This window comes from Rhincodon typus, chromosome 10 (genome assembly GCF_021869965.1).
Source record: "Rhincodon typus isolate 14 chromosome 10, sRhiTyp1.1, whole genome shotgun sequence".
NCBI lineage: Eukaryota > Metazoa > Chordata > Chondrichthyes > Orectolobiformes > Rhincodontidae > Rhincodon > Rhincodon typus.
This window is the reverse complement of record NC_063341.1, coordinates 26,784,519-26,800,478: the sequence shown is the minus strand read 5'-3', so window position 1 is coordinate 26,800,478 and position 15,960 is coordinate 26,784,519. Positions and strand designations below refer to the sequence as shown.

The following is a 15,960-nucleotide window of genomic DNA, read 5'->3' as shown; positions in this document are numbered from 1 at the left end:
AACAATTGACAATGGATTCACAGTCATTAGATTCTTAATTCAGAAATTTTTTTAAATTGAATTCAATTTCCACCATCTGCCATGGCGGGATTCGAACCTGGGCCCCCAGAATGTTGATGTAGGAGAACCGAATGCATTGTTATATGGCTGACTCAGCCACAGTTTGATCTGTCCTGGTTCAAGGTTCTCTGATTTTAATTCTGCAATCTGTAAATGCGACAAGGAGATTTTGGAGCCGTACCACTTCTGAGTTACTTGCCTTATCAGAGTGACATTGGCAGAGGTCTAAAGCAAATTGCAATTTCAAGGAGAGTTTGACTTAGTGAGCTGGCAAGGAAAGGAGAGAGAAAATAAATATGCACATAAATGCAAAAGAATGCATTTTATTTCTGAGAGCCAACATTTGATAAACAAGGTCAGTGATAAGATCCTCCAGTAGCATCCCATACCTAATTTGTTTAATTTTCTGTAAAAGATTCAGAAACTGCAATTACTCTCTATTGAAATGCATTCATCAGTCTGTCAGTACTGCCTGATCATTATCCAGAGCAGTCCTGAGTAAGGTGCTGTTAGCTGAAACCCACTGCTGGAATTGTTGTAACTCTGGATACAGTTCTAGGGTCAAAGCATAGTTCATTTTCTGTCCACCTCGCTTCCAAAATTCAAACATGTTTCCAAGGTCCTGAGCTCCTGGTCCTCGAAAGAACTCCACAAATTCTCGGACTGAAATCTGTCACCAAGAAAAAGAAATGGGCAAGTATCATCAGATTATTATTGAAACTGCATAAAATATCCTGATTGACAGAGTGGATTGTTCAATTCCAGTTGTTCTGCAAGGATTTGGTTTGGAATATTTAACAGCTGCAAATTTATAGGGTTATAAGCAGGAAGACTATACCTTAGATAACAAGTTGTAGAGCTGGATGAACACAGCAGGCCAAGCAGCATCACAGGAGCAGGAAAGCTGACGTTTCAGGTCTGGACCCTTCTTCAGACCCTTCTCCTGCCCCACCGAACTTGTATCCACTTATCTCAAATTCATTTTCTCCCCCTTGGTCCAGGAACTCCCCACCAACATCCATGACACCACCCACACCCTCCACCTCCAAAACTTACGATTCCCTGGTCCCCAACGAACCTATATGTGCACAAGAAAAATGTGAACAAAGATCTAATCTGATGTCCAGTCCCTATTCACTTGCATTCCCCATGCAGATGGCCCAAAGGCCCTTCGCTTCTTCCTGTCACGCAGGCCCGACCAGTCTCCCTCCACTGACACCTCATCCGCTTAGCTGAGCTCGTCCTCATGCTTAACAACATCTCCTTCAATTCTTCCCACTTCCTACAGACAAAAGAGGTGGCCATGGGTACCCACATGGGCCCAAGCTACGCCTGCCTCTTTGTAGGATACATGGAACAATCCCTCTTCCGTACCTACACTGGCCCTAAACCCCACTTCTTCCTCCGTTACATCGATGATTGTATGGGCACCGCCTCGTGCTCCCACAAGGAGCTCGAACTGTTCATCCGCTTCACTAACACCTTCCACCCCAACCTTAAGTTCACCTGGACCATCTCCAATACCTCTCGCTCCTTCCTGGACCTCTCTGTTTCCATCTCTGGCAACCACCTGGCAACCGATATCCATTTCAAGCCTACGACCTCCCACAGCTACCTAGAATACACCTCCTCTCACCCACCTTCCTGCAAAAATGCCATCCCCTATTCCCAATTCCTTCGCCTCCAACATATCTGCTCCCGAGATGAGGCATTCCACTCCCGGACATCCCAGATATCCTCGTTTTTCCCCTCCACACTGGTTGAAAACGCCCTCGACCATGTCTCTCGCATTTCCCGCAACTCATCCCTCACACCCTCTCCCTGCAATAACAACCAAAACAGAATCCCCCTCGTCCTCACATACCACCCCACCAACCTCCGGAACCATTTCTGAAGAAGGGTCCAGACCCGAAACGTCAGCTTTCCTGCTCCTCTGATGCTGCTTGGCCTGTTGTGTTCATCCAGCTCTACACCTTGTTATCTCAGATTCTCCAGCATTGGCAGTTCCCACTATCTCTGAGACTATACCTTAGTTGTCTGTGTACTCTCATTCCATGTGCATGTGGCATTAGGTTAAGAGCCATGGATTGAAGAGGAGTATAAGAGGAACTTCGTAATGAGATTATACCAGTGATGTCAAATTTAGGTTGCAAAAGGAGAAAGAGAATCTGGAATGAAGTGAGTGTTTGACAATATGTAGCCCTAGTAGGGATTGATATGTTGAGTCTCGCTTTAACAAAGTGAAGGTGCACAGGAATAACTGGAATTAAGAGAGATCAAGGGAAAATATTTTAAAAGCACAAGACCACAATATCAATGATACAAAAGTAGACTTCAAAGAGGGACAAGAGAAAGTTGAAGGAAGGATCACATTATCAGACAGTAAATGTTACTTATTCACTTCAGGAATGCAACACGGATTCTTAAAAAAAATCTATTGCTATAGGAGATAGTAGGAACTGCAGATGCTGGGGGATGCTGCTTGGCCTGCTGTGTTCATCCAGCCCTGCATATTGCTATAGGAACCATGTTCAAGCCTTGGACAGAATAGTCATATCTGCTTTACTCCTCACAACAGCTCTCTCAACTTTCTACCCAAAACTGCAAAAGCAATTGTGGCCCAAACATTGAGTAGGATGCCTACTCGGGAAACCCTAACTCTGATCATGAACCAATTAAATGTTACACACTCAGCTTTAGAGGATTTTACTGCTAGAGATTCCTGGACCCGAGCCCCCTGTTACAAAGCTGTCCAGGAATCTCCAAACCAGCAGCATGGATTTGTAGAAACCACACCCAGATTAGCGACATTTAATATGCTGTGATGTAATTTACTAGCAGCACACCAGCCACTTACACAGCTCCTACAAAAGGATAACCAGGTGTGGGGTTCAGCTGGAATTAGTTGAGGGTTTAGGGTGTGAGATTTGTAGCATGCCAGGTGGATGATGTACAGTAGGATGGGGAAGATTGCCACAGTGCAGGTAAATTAATTAGAGCTTACAGGAGGAGAGGGATTGTGGACTGTTGGGTTTAGGGGGTTAGGGGTATATTGGGTCCAACAGGGTCAGGTCACTGTGGGGTAGGGTGTTACTTCAGTTGAGGGGCTTGTTACATCCAGCAAAGGGGAAGAAATTGGAAATGTTGGATGAGGTTGATGTTGGGTCTGGTCAGGGCAAAGACTGTCAGGTCTGAGAGGGGGGGGGAAGGCGCAGGGCCTGAGGTGGCAGGTTCTGAGAGGGGCAGGGTCTGGGGGTTCAGGGTTGCTGGGTTTGGTAACGCGACTTTCTGGTCATTGTTGGGGGGGCAGGTGTCGGGTTATTAGGAGTTGGAGAGGCAGTTCGATAGTTCCCCAGGTTTTACAATAGGTTTTGCAACCTTTACCTTTTCCTGGGTAATTATTAAGCTGAAATGAATTGGAATCCTTAAGGGGCTTTTTTGGAGGGTTCCAGATGCAAGCAGATAGCCCATGAGAAGGTTCAATTTCCTAGGAAGTCTTATGCAGTGGGAATTCTGCAGAAATACAATTCCAGTCAGCACAGTGCTAACACCTCTCTGGCTATTGGGTCATTTAGGCCAGCACCATTTCGTATCACCATCTGATTGAAAACTTGTCAAAATTGTTAAGATATTTGGAATGTTTTATGAAAACACGATCTGAAAATTGAGACTATTTGATGCTTGATAACAATGATTAATCTATTAAGGTTGAGATGATTTGGTAAATTTAAATTGAAACTCCTATTCAGTTTATTTTCAAAGTGGTTGCTGTCAGCCTTGAAGAGAAGTAAAACACAGAGTATATTTTCCTGCTCTACTCGATGAACAAATAAACTGAATTTTATACTATCACTTCAAACAATTCACAATTTTGTTGGTTTGTAAACTGGACGGTGATCAGCTGGGACTATCTTACTGACCTAGGCAGAATTTTAACACACGGTAATAAATTGGCTATTTCAATGTTTGAGCTGTTATTTTCACTTAAAAATTAGTTCAAGGTGACACTTCCTATCAGGCCTTGGAGTTTGTTCTGCACGCAAAAGTAATAGTTTCGGAGAGTTGATAGGTAGACAAATGATGGGCCAAATGACCTACTTCTGATCCTACATCTTATGGTCAATAATGTAAAAGAGCATTTTAAAAGTTTTTTTCTTCCTGCTCATTTATTACCTAAATCTTGGAAAAAGGAATATCTTTCAGCTTTGATCAAACCGTCTCATCATCGCCCTGTTATAGTAAGTAAAACTATGCAGAGTTAAACACTGCATCACATTCAGAAGAAAACTCCTGGTGCACCAGTATGACAAGGTGTAGAGCTGGATGAACACAGCAGGCCAAGCAGCATCAGAGGAGCAGGAAAGCTGACGTTTCGGGTCGAGACCCTTCTTCAGAAATGGGGGAGGGGAAGGGGTTTCTGAAATAAATCGGGAGAGAGGGGGAGGCGGATAGAAGATGGATAAAGGAGAAGATAGGTGGAGAGGAGACAGACAGGTCAAAGAGGTGGGGTTGGAACCAGTAAAGGTGAGTGTAGGTGGGGAGTTAGGGAGGGGATAGGTCAGTCCAGGGAGGACGGACAGGTCAAGAAGGTGGGATGAGGTTAGTGGGTAGGAGATGGGGGTGGGGCTTGAGGTGGGAGGAATGGTTAGGGAGGCGGGGACGAGCTGGGCTGGTTTTGGGATGCGGTAGGGGGAGGGGAGATTTTGAAGCTTGTGAAGTCCACATTGATACCCTTGGGCTGCAGGGTTGCCAAGTGAAATATGAGATGCTGTTCCTGCAACCTTCGGGTGGCATCATTGTGGGAATGCAGGAGGCCCAGGATGGACATGTCGTCCAAGGAATGGGAGGCGGAGTTGAAATGGTTCGTGACTGGGAGGTGCAGTTGTTTATTGCAAACCGAGCGTAGGTGTTCCACAAAGCGGTCCCCAAGCCTCCGCTTGGTTTCCCCGATGTAGAGGAGGCCACAACGGGAACAGCGGATACAGTATACCACATTAGTAGATGTGCAGGTGAACGTCTGTTTGATGTGGAAGGTCTTCTTAGGGCTTGGGATGGGGGAGAGGGGGGAGGTGTAGGGCAGGTGTAGCACTTCCTGCAGTTGCAGGGAAAAGTGCCGGGGGTGGTGGGGCTGGAGGGGAGTGTGGAACGGACAATGGAGTCATGGAGAGAGTGGTCCCTCCGGAAAGCAGATAAGGGTGGGGAGGGAAAAATGTCATTGGTAGTGGGGTCAGATTGCAGATGGCGGAAGTTTCGGAGGATGATGCGTTGGAGGTTGGTGGGGTGGTACGTGAGGACGAGGGGAATTCTGTTTTGGTTGTTATTGCGGGTAGGGGGTGTGAGGGATGAGTTGCGGCAAATGCGAGAGACATGGTCGAGGGCGTTTTCGACCACTGTGGAGGGGAAGTTGCGGTCCTTGAAAAACGAGGACATCTGGGATGTCCGGGAGTGGAATGCCTCATCTCGGGAGCAGATGCAGTGAAGGCGAAGGAATTGGGAATAGGGGATGGCCTTTTTGCAGGATTTTCCCAATTGGGGACCGCTTTGTGGAACACCTACACTCGGTTCGCAACAATCAACTGCACCTCCCAGTCGTGAACCATTTCAACACCCCCTCCCATTCCTTGGACGACATGTCCATCCTGGACCTCCTGCATTCCCACAATGATGCCAACCGAAGGCTGCAGGAACAGCATCTCATATTTCACTTGGCAAACCTGCAGCCCAAGGGTATCAATGTGGACTTCACAAGCTTCAAAATCTCCCCACCCCCGACCGCATCCCAAAACCAGCCCAGCTCGTCCCCGCCTCCCTAACCATTCCTCCCACCTCAAGCCCCACCTCCATCTCCTACCCACTAGCAACATCCCATCTCCTTGACCTGTCCGTCCTCCCTGGACCGACCTATCCCCTCCCTAACTCCCCACCTACACTCACCTTTACTGGTTCCAACCCCACCTCTTTGACCTGTCTGTCTCCTCTCCACCTATCTTCTCCTTTATCCATCTTCTATCCGCCTCCCCCTCTCTCCCTATTTATTTCAGAATCCTCTTCCCCTCCCCCACTTCTGAAGAAGGGTCTCGACCCGAAACATCAGCTTTCCTGCTCCTCTGATGCTGCTTGGCCTGCTGTGTTCATCCAGCTGTACACTTTGTTATCTCAGATTCTCCAGCATCAGCAGTTCCTACTATCTCTGGTGCACCAGTATGATGTTTTCATTTTCACACCAACCCTCCGTGTGATCTGATGTCTGATTGACAGATGTTCTTTGCCAAAGATTAACATCCAAGGCAAATAGCTTTGTCTAGATTTATTTCACTTTGCAGACAATGTGGAGGACCCTATGTTTTGTCTAGATTTCTAATCGAAGTCCCTGAAGTAAAATGATAGCATGCTGACCCATAGCACAATGCTGCTCAACAATTCCTCTGTTTCGTTTTCATCCACAAGCTGCTTATGAGAACCATCTAAACAATGACAGTGTGTTTTTAAGATGGCCATACCCGGGAATCTTTAAACTGTTTAGGATGTAGGTGGTGGGTGAGGATTTGTGCATACTCCTGGATCTTCAGCCTGCCTGCTGACAGAAAGCAGCTCTTTCCTATCCAGCGCTGTGGGTCTTTCAATAAGGTTGTTACAATCGGACCAATCTGGTTGATACTTATTCCATCCATGGCTGCTTCTCCCATAGGAATGGCTGTAAACAACAACTGAAAAGTTCTAAAAAGTAAAACAACACCAGCATCTGGAGGATTTTCACCTGGTTAAAACAAAACTGAACACTTTGGCAGTTTACAAAGTCTTTATACTCTTTCTAGAGGGCAAACCTGTTGCTTAGATCTTAATGACTATCTTTTCCTCAACTGTGTACCAAGAAAAAGGGAACAATGTGCAGTTATACAGCATGTTTCACTTCCTAGAACATCCCAAAACACTTCGTATTATTTTTGAATCATAGTCACTGTTGCTTTGAAGCCAAATTCAGTTTGTTCCTGGAAACAGCCGACTAACAGCAGAGGCACAAGTTAATCTGTTTTGTTTGGTTGAGGGATGAGTATTGACCAGGGACACTGGATCCTCAATGCTCCATTGAATAGTCAGCTTCCAATTACAGACTGAAGTTATGGAGCAGCATTTTTGTCATCATACCAAGCAGAATGTGTCAGAATCTCACTGCTCGAACTGATGCACACTGGAGAAAAGGATAGAGGCCATTTCCTCCTTTGCAAACCAATCAACATCCAACTAAATTCACAGAAACATAGTAAATAGGAGTAGCAGTAAGCCACTTTGCCCACCACACCTACTCTGCTATTCAACATGATCATGGATGATCCTTTATCTCAACAGCATATTCCAGCTCTCTCCCCTACCCCTTGACACCTACTGTTAGTCTAGGAATCTACCTGTTTCCTTCTTAGAAAATATTCAGTGACATGATCTTCACAGCCTTCTGTGGTAGAGAATTCTGCAGTTTATCGCCCTCTGAGTGAAGCCATTTTTCATTATTTCAGTCTGACATAGCATATTGTGCATCGTGAGACCATGACCCCTTGTTCAGGACTTGTGACCAGGGGAAACATCATCTCTGCATCCATTCTGTCCAGCCCTGTTATAAATGTTTATGTTTCATTTAGATCCCCTATAAATTCCACAAATTACACATCGGTCAACTTAATCTCTCCTGATAGGAAAAATTTGCCATCCCACAACATTTGCCATTTCACGAATCAGTCTATATTCCCTCAATGGCAAGAGTTCTGTGATCCACTGCTTTCCTTTCTCATCAAGTCACAACTATCCGCTACATCAGCTATTTTATTTGTGCGATAAGTAACCAACAATATACAATTTGTGAAAACACAAAACACAGTAGGCTTCCAGAATATACAATAGTTAGTGTTGTCCAAGGTCAGGGATCTGAAAGAATTCATGTTGAAGCTGCAACAAACACCAACGAATCTAATGACACACAGTCATTGGACAGAGACAAAAGTAATCTACCACAAGGCCTTGAGAGAAACAGACATGTCATTTCTGGCACAAAAACAGAAGTTGCTGGAAAAACTCAAGAGGTCTGGCAGCATCTGTTGAAGAAAAAAAGTCAGAGTTAATGTTTCGGGTCTGGTCACCCTTCCTCAGAACTGAGGAGCTGAGTTCTGAGGAAGGGTCACCAGACCCAAAACATTAACTCTGATTTTTTTCTTCATAGATGTTGCCAGACCTGCTGAGCTTTTCCAGCAACTTCTGTTTTTGTTCCTGATTTACAGCATCCGCAGTTCTTTCAGTTTTTATGTCATTTCTGGCTCCTGATAGTCTTTTGTCATTACAGATAACTAGTCAGTGTAACTTGTATCTGTTATCATCATGCAATAAACTACATCTTTCTTAGTAAGATAAATGCCTCTTTTCGTTAAGACTCTACCACTGCTAATCAGATAGGCCCTTAGACTCAGAATTGATTTGGGTCTTGTGCTGCAGTGGTAGTGTCCCTACCACTGGGCCAGTACATTTGAGTTCAAGTCCCATCTGCCATGGATATGTGTCATAACATGTCCACACAGGCTGATTAAAATAACTATTCATTTTAGACTCATGAATCACCAGCATTAAATGACTGGGATTTTTTAAAAGCATATAAAGGAGTATTGGTGACAACACTGTACCCCAACCACAAGCAACCTGTGACTGGTTCTACAACATACAGTCATTACCATATAAGTAACCACTCTGATTCCCATTCACACACCAAAGTGAGGGGCAATATTGTAATTCTGATAATGCATCTCAGTGATCGTGAATGCAAAGTGCCATTTACCAGACCAATTTTAAATTCATCCCTTTATAAAAAGTGTCAGAGAGGTCTTATGGAACCTCACTATTCTAAATAGTTTCTTTGGTGATCATCTCACATATCTCATGCACTCAAGCTGGTACACAAAATGTGTAAATGTGAGGGTCATGACTCTCTTCTGACACCAAGCTTTTTTGATGGGACATGTGAGCGTTCTCAGCATGGCTGATGGGAGCACATTTCCCTGTCTACCCATTCAGTGGGAGATCAGCTCACTCAGCCATTGTTATGAATGATCATACAAACATATACACAAGGAACAAGAGTAGGCCACTTGGCCTTTTGTGGACAGGAATTCCAAAGATTCAACTCTCTGACAGAAAAAAAAAATTTCACCATCTTTGTTTAAAATGGACACCCCTTCATTTTTAAACTATAAGCCCCAGTTCTAGATTCTCAACATCTTTGAGGAATCTTATATGGATTCTTTCAAACTTTCACCCTTAAAGTATGTAGAAGGTATTTTTGCAATTCACTAAAACTGAAATTCAATCCTTACCAATTTTATAACTGTTTTTTCCAACTGGGTTTGGTTTGAATGTTGTCAGAAAACTTTCAAAGTAAAATGGAACTATAATCTCAGTCTTGGGCAAACCAAGTTCATTCATGTAATCATTGATGCAGGCCTTTGCATCCATGTGTCTTGCTGGGAGACTGTATTTCCTGTGAACATGATGAGCTCCACTAAGCACAATCTGTCTGAGGTTGTGCTGTTTACACATGTCAGCTATCCTGTGGCCTTGCTGAATTTCAGCCTATAGAAGAAAGAAATGTTGTATTAAGGCAATTGTTCTTAAATAGTAAACCATCAGGTTATCTTCCTACTTCCTCCAATGGACTTACCCCATCAACTGTGCTGGACTAGCTCTGGTGACTTCTGATACAAACTGCACGGTAGACTGATGAAGTGTTGAACAGGTATAAACAGTATTAGAAATGATCACATAAGTCAGCACTAATCTCATGGCAATTCATAAAATCTGCCTACTGTAAACCACTATTTTCTTTCTGGCAAACACAGGATAATATAGCCTTGAAACAGGTTTTATTCAAGTGACAATAAATTTTTACTTAATTGGAGAGGAGTGTAGGGCCAAGGTGGAGGTGCGAGGATTATATTTGCCTGTTATGCAATCATTTTATGAAAAAGTCACTTGGTACTACATGGTAGTACAGAATTTGGATATTGCTGATAGGAGAGACATGTTATTAGAGATTTTCATTTTGTAATCATCAGGACAAATGCATAAATTTAAAACAACTAGAATAACCTGTATTGCAGGAAAAAGGGGTGCTGATTAGTTGACAAGTCAACTCTGAGTAGCTAAGTTGTTTCCATTAAGAAAGCAATGGAAAACAACTGGCTCCCAAAACTCCCAGTTAATTCAGAAACATCAAGATATTCAGTTAATTGTTGGGACGATATCTGGAGCTGTCACCTCTTTCACAACTTTCCACAGGTTGACGTATAGGGGAATCAGCTCTTTGTTTCATAATTCCAGGATGTTTATCTTTACCACCTAACTGGAAATCCATTCCAGTCTCTAGGCCTTATTGTCCTCAGTTTTCTGGTCTAAACTTATCATCTACACCCAAAAGGCACAGTTTAACTTGAAGTCATGTTTGGAGAGTTTGGCTTTTCTATGGTATTTCTTTTCAATGCAGTTTGCCATTATTTATTACACCTCTGCATATACACTTTCCAGTCTCACTTTCTCAAGGTGGAAATGTCCAGTTTTCTCCTATTTCTCCTCACAATTCCATTTGTTGACACTAGTGGCGTCATTTAGAATAAGTGCAGCTGGCACATAATTTTGCATTGCCAGCTGGCGATATCTTCCTCCTGAATCATTTTCTTCACAGCAGACTTAGGCAAGGGCTGGGGACTCCTCAGCGCTCTAGACAGTCTTTAGGGTCTTTTCTGCCCAGCTGCCCACAGCTCTGCCTGCAGGCCAGTCTGTTCAGGGGTACGGTGGCCCAGCAGCGGTAGCCATTTTTAGTTTAAACAGTTTAAACGTTGCTGAGAGATAATGCACTCCCTCTGTCCTCTACCTGCAACAGCAGGCTGCAGCTCCTTCCATACTCAAAAGTCTCTGACTGACCATTCAGTTTCATGAAACCAGCTATCATCCTGATTGGGACGATGAGTGCACCCTCCGGCCACCAATTGGCCAATGCAGAGAAAATCACTGCTGGTTGGATGGTCTGACATGTCAGGTTCCTAACTCAGTAAGATGCAGGTTCAATTCCTCCAACGGCTGAGGTCACCATGAAAAGCTCCCCTTCCTAACCTCTCCTCTTGCCTGAGGCATGGTGACCCTCAGGTTAAACTACCACCTGTCTTTTCTATCTAATGACAGAGCAGCCCTATGGTCGGGTAAAACTCTTATCCCATGGAACAGCCATAGTGCTACCGCTGCACCACTTCCATGGTTTGAATTTCTCCCCTGATTTAGGGCTGCACGTCCCTCTGTTTGTTTTTACTGAACAGACTTGTGCTCCAGACCTTCCCGCTCCCCTAGCCAAGCTGTTCCAGTACTGTTACAACACTGGTATCTACCCAACACTGTGGAAAATTGTCCAAGTATGTGCTGTACACAAAAAGCAGCTCAAATCCGACCCGGCCAATTACCGCCCCATCAGTCTCCTCTCGATCATCAGTAAAGTGATGGAAGGTGTCACCAACAGTGCTATCAAGCAGCACCTGCTCAGAAATAACCTGCTCAGTGACGCCCAGTTTGGGTTCCACCAGGGCCACTCAGCTCCTGATCTCATTACCGCCTTGGTTCAAACATGGACAAAAGAGCTGAATTCCAGAGGTGAGGTGAGAGTGACAGCCCTTGATATCAAGGCTGCACTCAACCGAGTGTGGAATCAAGGAACCCGAGCAAAACTGGATTCACTGGCGTCAGGGGACAAATGCTCAGTGGTTAGAGTCATACCTGACACATGGGAAGATGGTTGTGGTTGTGGGAGGTCAATCATCTCAGCTCCAGGACATCTCTGCAGGAGTTCCTCAGGGTAGTGTCCTAGGCCCAACCATCTTTAGTTGCTCCATCAATGATCTTCCCTCCTGCATGAGGTCAGAAGTGGGGATATTCACCGATGATTGCATGATGTTCAGCACCATTCGTGACTCCTCAGATACTGAAGCAGTCCATGTTCACATGCAACAAGATCTGGACAATATCCAGGCTGGGACTAACAAATGGCAAGTGACATTCGCGCCACACAAATGCCAGGCTGTGACACTTCCCCATGACATTCAGTGGTGTTACCATCACTGAATACCCCACTGTCAACATCCTGGAAGTTACCATTGACCAGAAACTCAACTGGACTCACCACATTAACACAGTGGCTACAAGAGCAGGCCAGAAGCTGGGAATACTGCGGCGAGTAACTCATCTCCTGACTTCTCAAAGCCTGTCCACTATCTACAAGGCACAAGTCAGAAGTGTGATGGAATACTCCCTCCTTGCCTGGATGAGTGCAGCCCCAACAACACAAGAAGCTTGACACCATCCAGGACAAAGCAGACCGCTTGATTGGCGCTACACCCACAAACATTCACTCCCTCCACCACCAACACTCAGTAGCAGCAGTGTGTACTATCTACATGATGCACTGCAGAAATTCACCAAAGATCCTCAGACAGCACATTCCAAACCCATGACCACTTCCATTTAGAAGGACAAGGGCAGCAGATATATGGGAACACCACCACCTCCAAGTTTCCCTCCAAGTCACTCACCATCCTGACTTGGAAATATATCACCGTTCCTTCACTGTCACTGGGTCAAAATCCTGGAATTCCCTCCGTAATAGCATTGTGGGTCAACCCACAGCAGGAGGACTGCAGTGGTTCAAGAAGGCAGCTCAACACCACCTTCTCAAGGGCACCTAGGGATGGGCAAGAAATGCTGGCCAGCCAGCGATGCCCACTTCCCACAAATGAATAAAAAAAAAACAGCTCCCCCCTCAGCAGTATAAGCACGAATGTCTTTCTGCATATGTAGTTAATATCATCTCTAGCTGTGGAAGCAATTATGTTTTGATGTTTAATAAAACCAAAAGTGCTGGTGAAACTCAGCAGATCCAGTCCTGTTTTTATTTTCAATCTCCAGCATATGAAATAATTTATTTTGGTTACATTTAGATGTTTATTATTATATTGACCATCACTAATTACACAGTCTGGAGTCAGATGTAGACCAGGCCAGCAGTTTCCTTCCATAAAGGACATTTGTGACTGAGATGAGTTTTTCCCTGATAATCAGGAATTCCAGATTTTCATTGAATTGCAATTGGCACAATTCAATTTCTACCATCTGCTGTGGCAGGATTTGAACCCAGGTCATCAGAATGTTACTTAGGTCTCTGGATTACTAGTCCAGTGATAATACCACTAGACCATCACCTCTTACTTGAAAGTACCGTAATAATATGACTAACCCTCAGAGGATCCTTGTTGTTGAAATCTGTATGGGTGATGACAAAGCACTTGTGTGCACCACACAAAGTGGCGCTGATGCTGTCAGGATTGTTGAAGTCTATGAGTAATGGGTGTGCCCCTGCTGTTTGCAGTTCCTGAGTGGTGGGAGAGTTTAACTCTTGAACTACAGCCCGCACTGTGAAATCACCATCTTGGAGCAAGGCGGTGGCTACAGCTTTCCCTTGACACTTGTCAGCACCAAAAACAGTCACAATCTTGGACATTCTCTGGAACAAAAGGATAATGGCAATTAACAAGGACTGTTGAGAGTGAGGTGCTTCCTGTTAATTAAATAAGAAATGACAGAAATCCTATTTTGCAGTTGTATCAATCTTTTTTCACTGAAATTATCGACAGGAAAATTTCCACTCTGTTTGGATAATCAGGTGGTAGAAAATTGACTGAATGCCAGTTTGTAATTAGCAAGAAAGTTAGTTGTTGAGTTTTGGCTGCATTAGATGTTAGCAAGTTTTTAAAATTACACTGTTAATTACCAAACTGAAGAAAATGGGAGGAAAACAACCAAATCTGATCCAAGAGTGAAGGTCAGAAGAAAGATGTTTTCCTTCAGAGTAATAGATATGTAGAATGACACAATCCAGTTAAATTGCAAATGTTCAAGCTCTTTAGAGTGAAGCTTATAAAGAGGGCACTGTGATGTGCGTTTGTGGATTGTAGGTCAGTAATTATCAATGGGGATTGAAAACAAGAACAAAGAACAATGATACAAAGAACAGTATAGCACAGGAAAAGGCCCTTCAGCACACCATGACTGTGCTGACATATGATGCCTTTCTAAACTAGAAACCTTTTGCTTCTAAATGGTCCATATACCTTGAGTTCCTGCTTTAGTTATACATCTATCAAGATGTTGCTTAAACATTGCTATTGTATCTGCCTTCACCACCTCCTCTGGCAGCAAATTTCAGGCACTTACCACCCTCTGCATAAAATCTTGCCTCTCACATCTCCTTTAAACTTACTCTCTTTTACCTTAAACCTATGTCCCTAGTAATTGACATTTCTACCCTGGGAAAATAACTCTGACTATCCATTCTATCCACGCCCTCATAATTTTGTAAACTTCTATCAGCTTACCCCCTCATCTTTTGACATTCAACTGAAAACAAACCAAGTTTGTCCAATATCTCATTGAGCCTAATACCGTTCAGATCAGGCAACATCCTGGTAAATCATCTCTGTAGCCTCTCCAAAACCTCCACATCCTTCTGTTAGTGTGGTGACCAGAATTGTACATAATATTCCAAATGTGGCCAAACTAAAGTTCTGGACAGCTGGAACATGACTTGCCAATATTTATACTCTATGCTCTGACCGATGAAGGCAAGCATGCCTTATGCCTTCTTGATCATCTTATCCACTTGTATTGCCACTTTCAGGGAAGTGCAGACCTATACATCTAGATCCCTCTGTATGTTGATGCTACTAAAAGTTCTGCCATGAACTTTATACTATTCTCCTGCATTTGATCAACCAAAATGCATCAACTTGCATTTGTCCAGATTAAACTCCATCTGGCATTTCTCCGTCCAAGTCTCCAGTCTATCTATATCCTGCTGTATCATCAGGCAAACCTTCTTTACCATATGCAGCTCACCCAGTCTTTCAAATAACAAGTGTTCCAGCACGGAATCCCTGTGAAACGCCACTGGTCACAGATCTCCAATCCAAAAAACACCCTTCCACCACTACTCTGTCTTCTATGACTATATCATCTTGCCATGAAGGACCTTGACAAAGGCCATACTAAAGTCCATGTAGACAACATCTACCACCCTACCCTCATCAATCATCTTTGTCACTTCCTCTAAAAACTCAATCAGGTTTGTGAGACACCACCTTCCCCACACAAAGCCATGCTGCCTATCGCTAGTAAGTTCATATTTTTCCAAATCTGAGTAAAACCTTTCCTAAGAATTTTTCCCAATAATTTCCCTGCCACTGACGTAAGGCTCACTGGCCTGTAATTACCTGGATTGTCCCTGTTGCCCTTCTTAAACAATGGAAAAATGTTGGTTATTCTCTAGTCCTCTGGGACCTCTCCTGTGACTAAGAAGGATAGAAAGCTTTTGTACAACGCCCCAGCAATTTCATCACCTGCTTCCCTCAGCATTCTGGGATCGATCCCATCAGGTCCTGGGGACTTATCTACCCCTAATGCTTTTTAAAACACTGAAACCTCCTCCTTTTTTACAATTACATACCCCAGAATATCGACAAGCTCTTCCCGAGACTCACCAACCACCATGTCCTTCTCCTTTGTGAATATTGATGCAAAATATTTGTCAAGGATCACACCCACTTGTTTCAACTTCCTGCATAAACTCCTGCAGGATCTGAGCCTACAGAGCGGAAAGATCAGGACCAGTATCAACAGTATGGCAGAGAGGAGAGTTCATGATCACAGTGTATAGTGTGAAGAGAGGAGAGATCAGCACCATAGTCTACAGTGTGACAGACAAGAGAGCTCTGCACCATAGTCTACAGTGTGACAGACAGGAGAGATCAGCACCATAGCCTACGGTGTGACAGA

The 15,960-nt window shown here is 44.1% G+C and overlaps 1 protein-coding gene across 2 annotated transcripts in view; it reads right to left on the bottom strand.

The window, feature by feature from the left end:
* Window positions 1-367: 367 nt before the first annotated feature.
* LOC109927649 (nmrA-like family domain-containing protein 1) overlaps window positions 368-15,960 on the bottom strand; it is a 16,228-nt gene continuing 635 nt past the window's right edge. For both annotated transcript variants that reach the window (XM_048602314.1, XM_020527643.2), the window contains 4 exons: window positions 13,367-13,633; window positions 9,411-9,666; window positions 6,561-6,754; window positions 368-730 (listed from right to left, as the gene is read on the bottom strand). In XM_048602314.1, coding sequence (XP_048458271.1) covers window positions 515-730; window positions 6,561-6,754; window positions 9,411-9,666; window positions 13,367-13,633 — 933 coding nt within the window. In that variant the 3' untranslated portion in view covers window positions 368-514. The remainder of the gene's footprint in view (window positions 731-6,560; window positions 6,755-9,410; window positions 9,667-13,366; window positions 13,634-15,960) is intronic.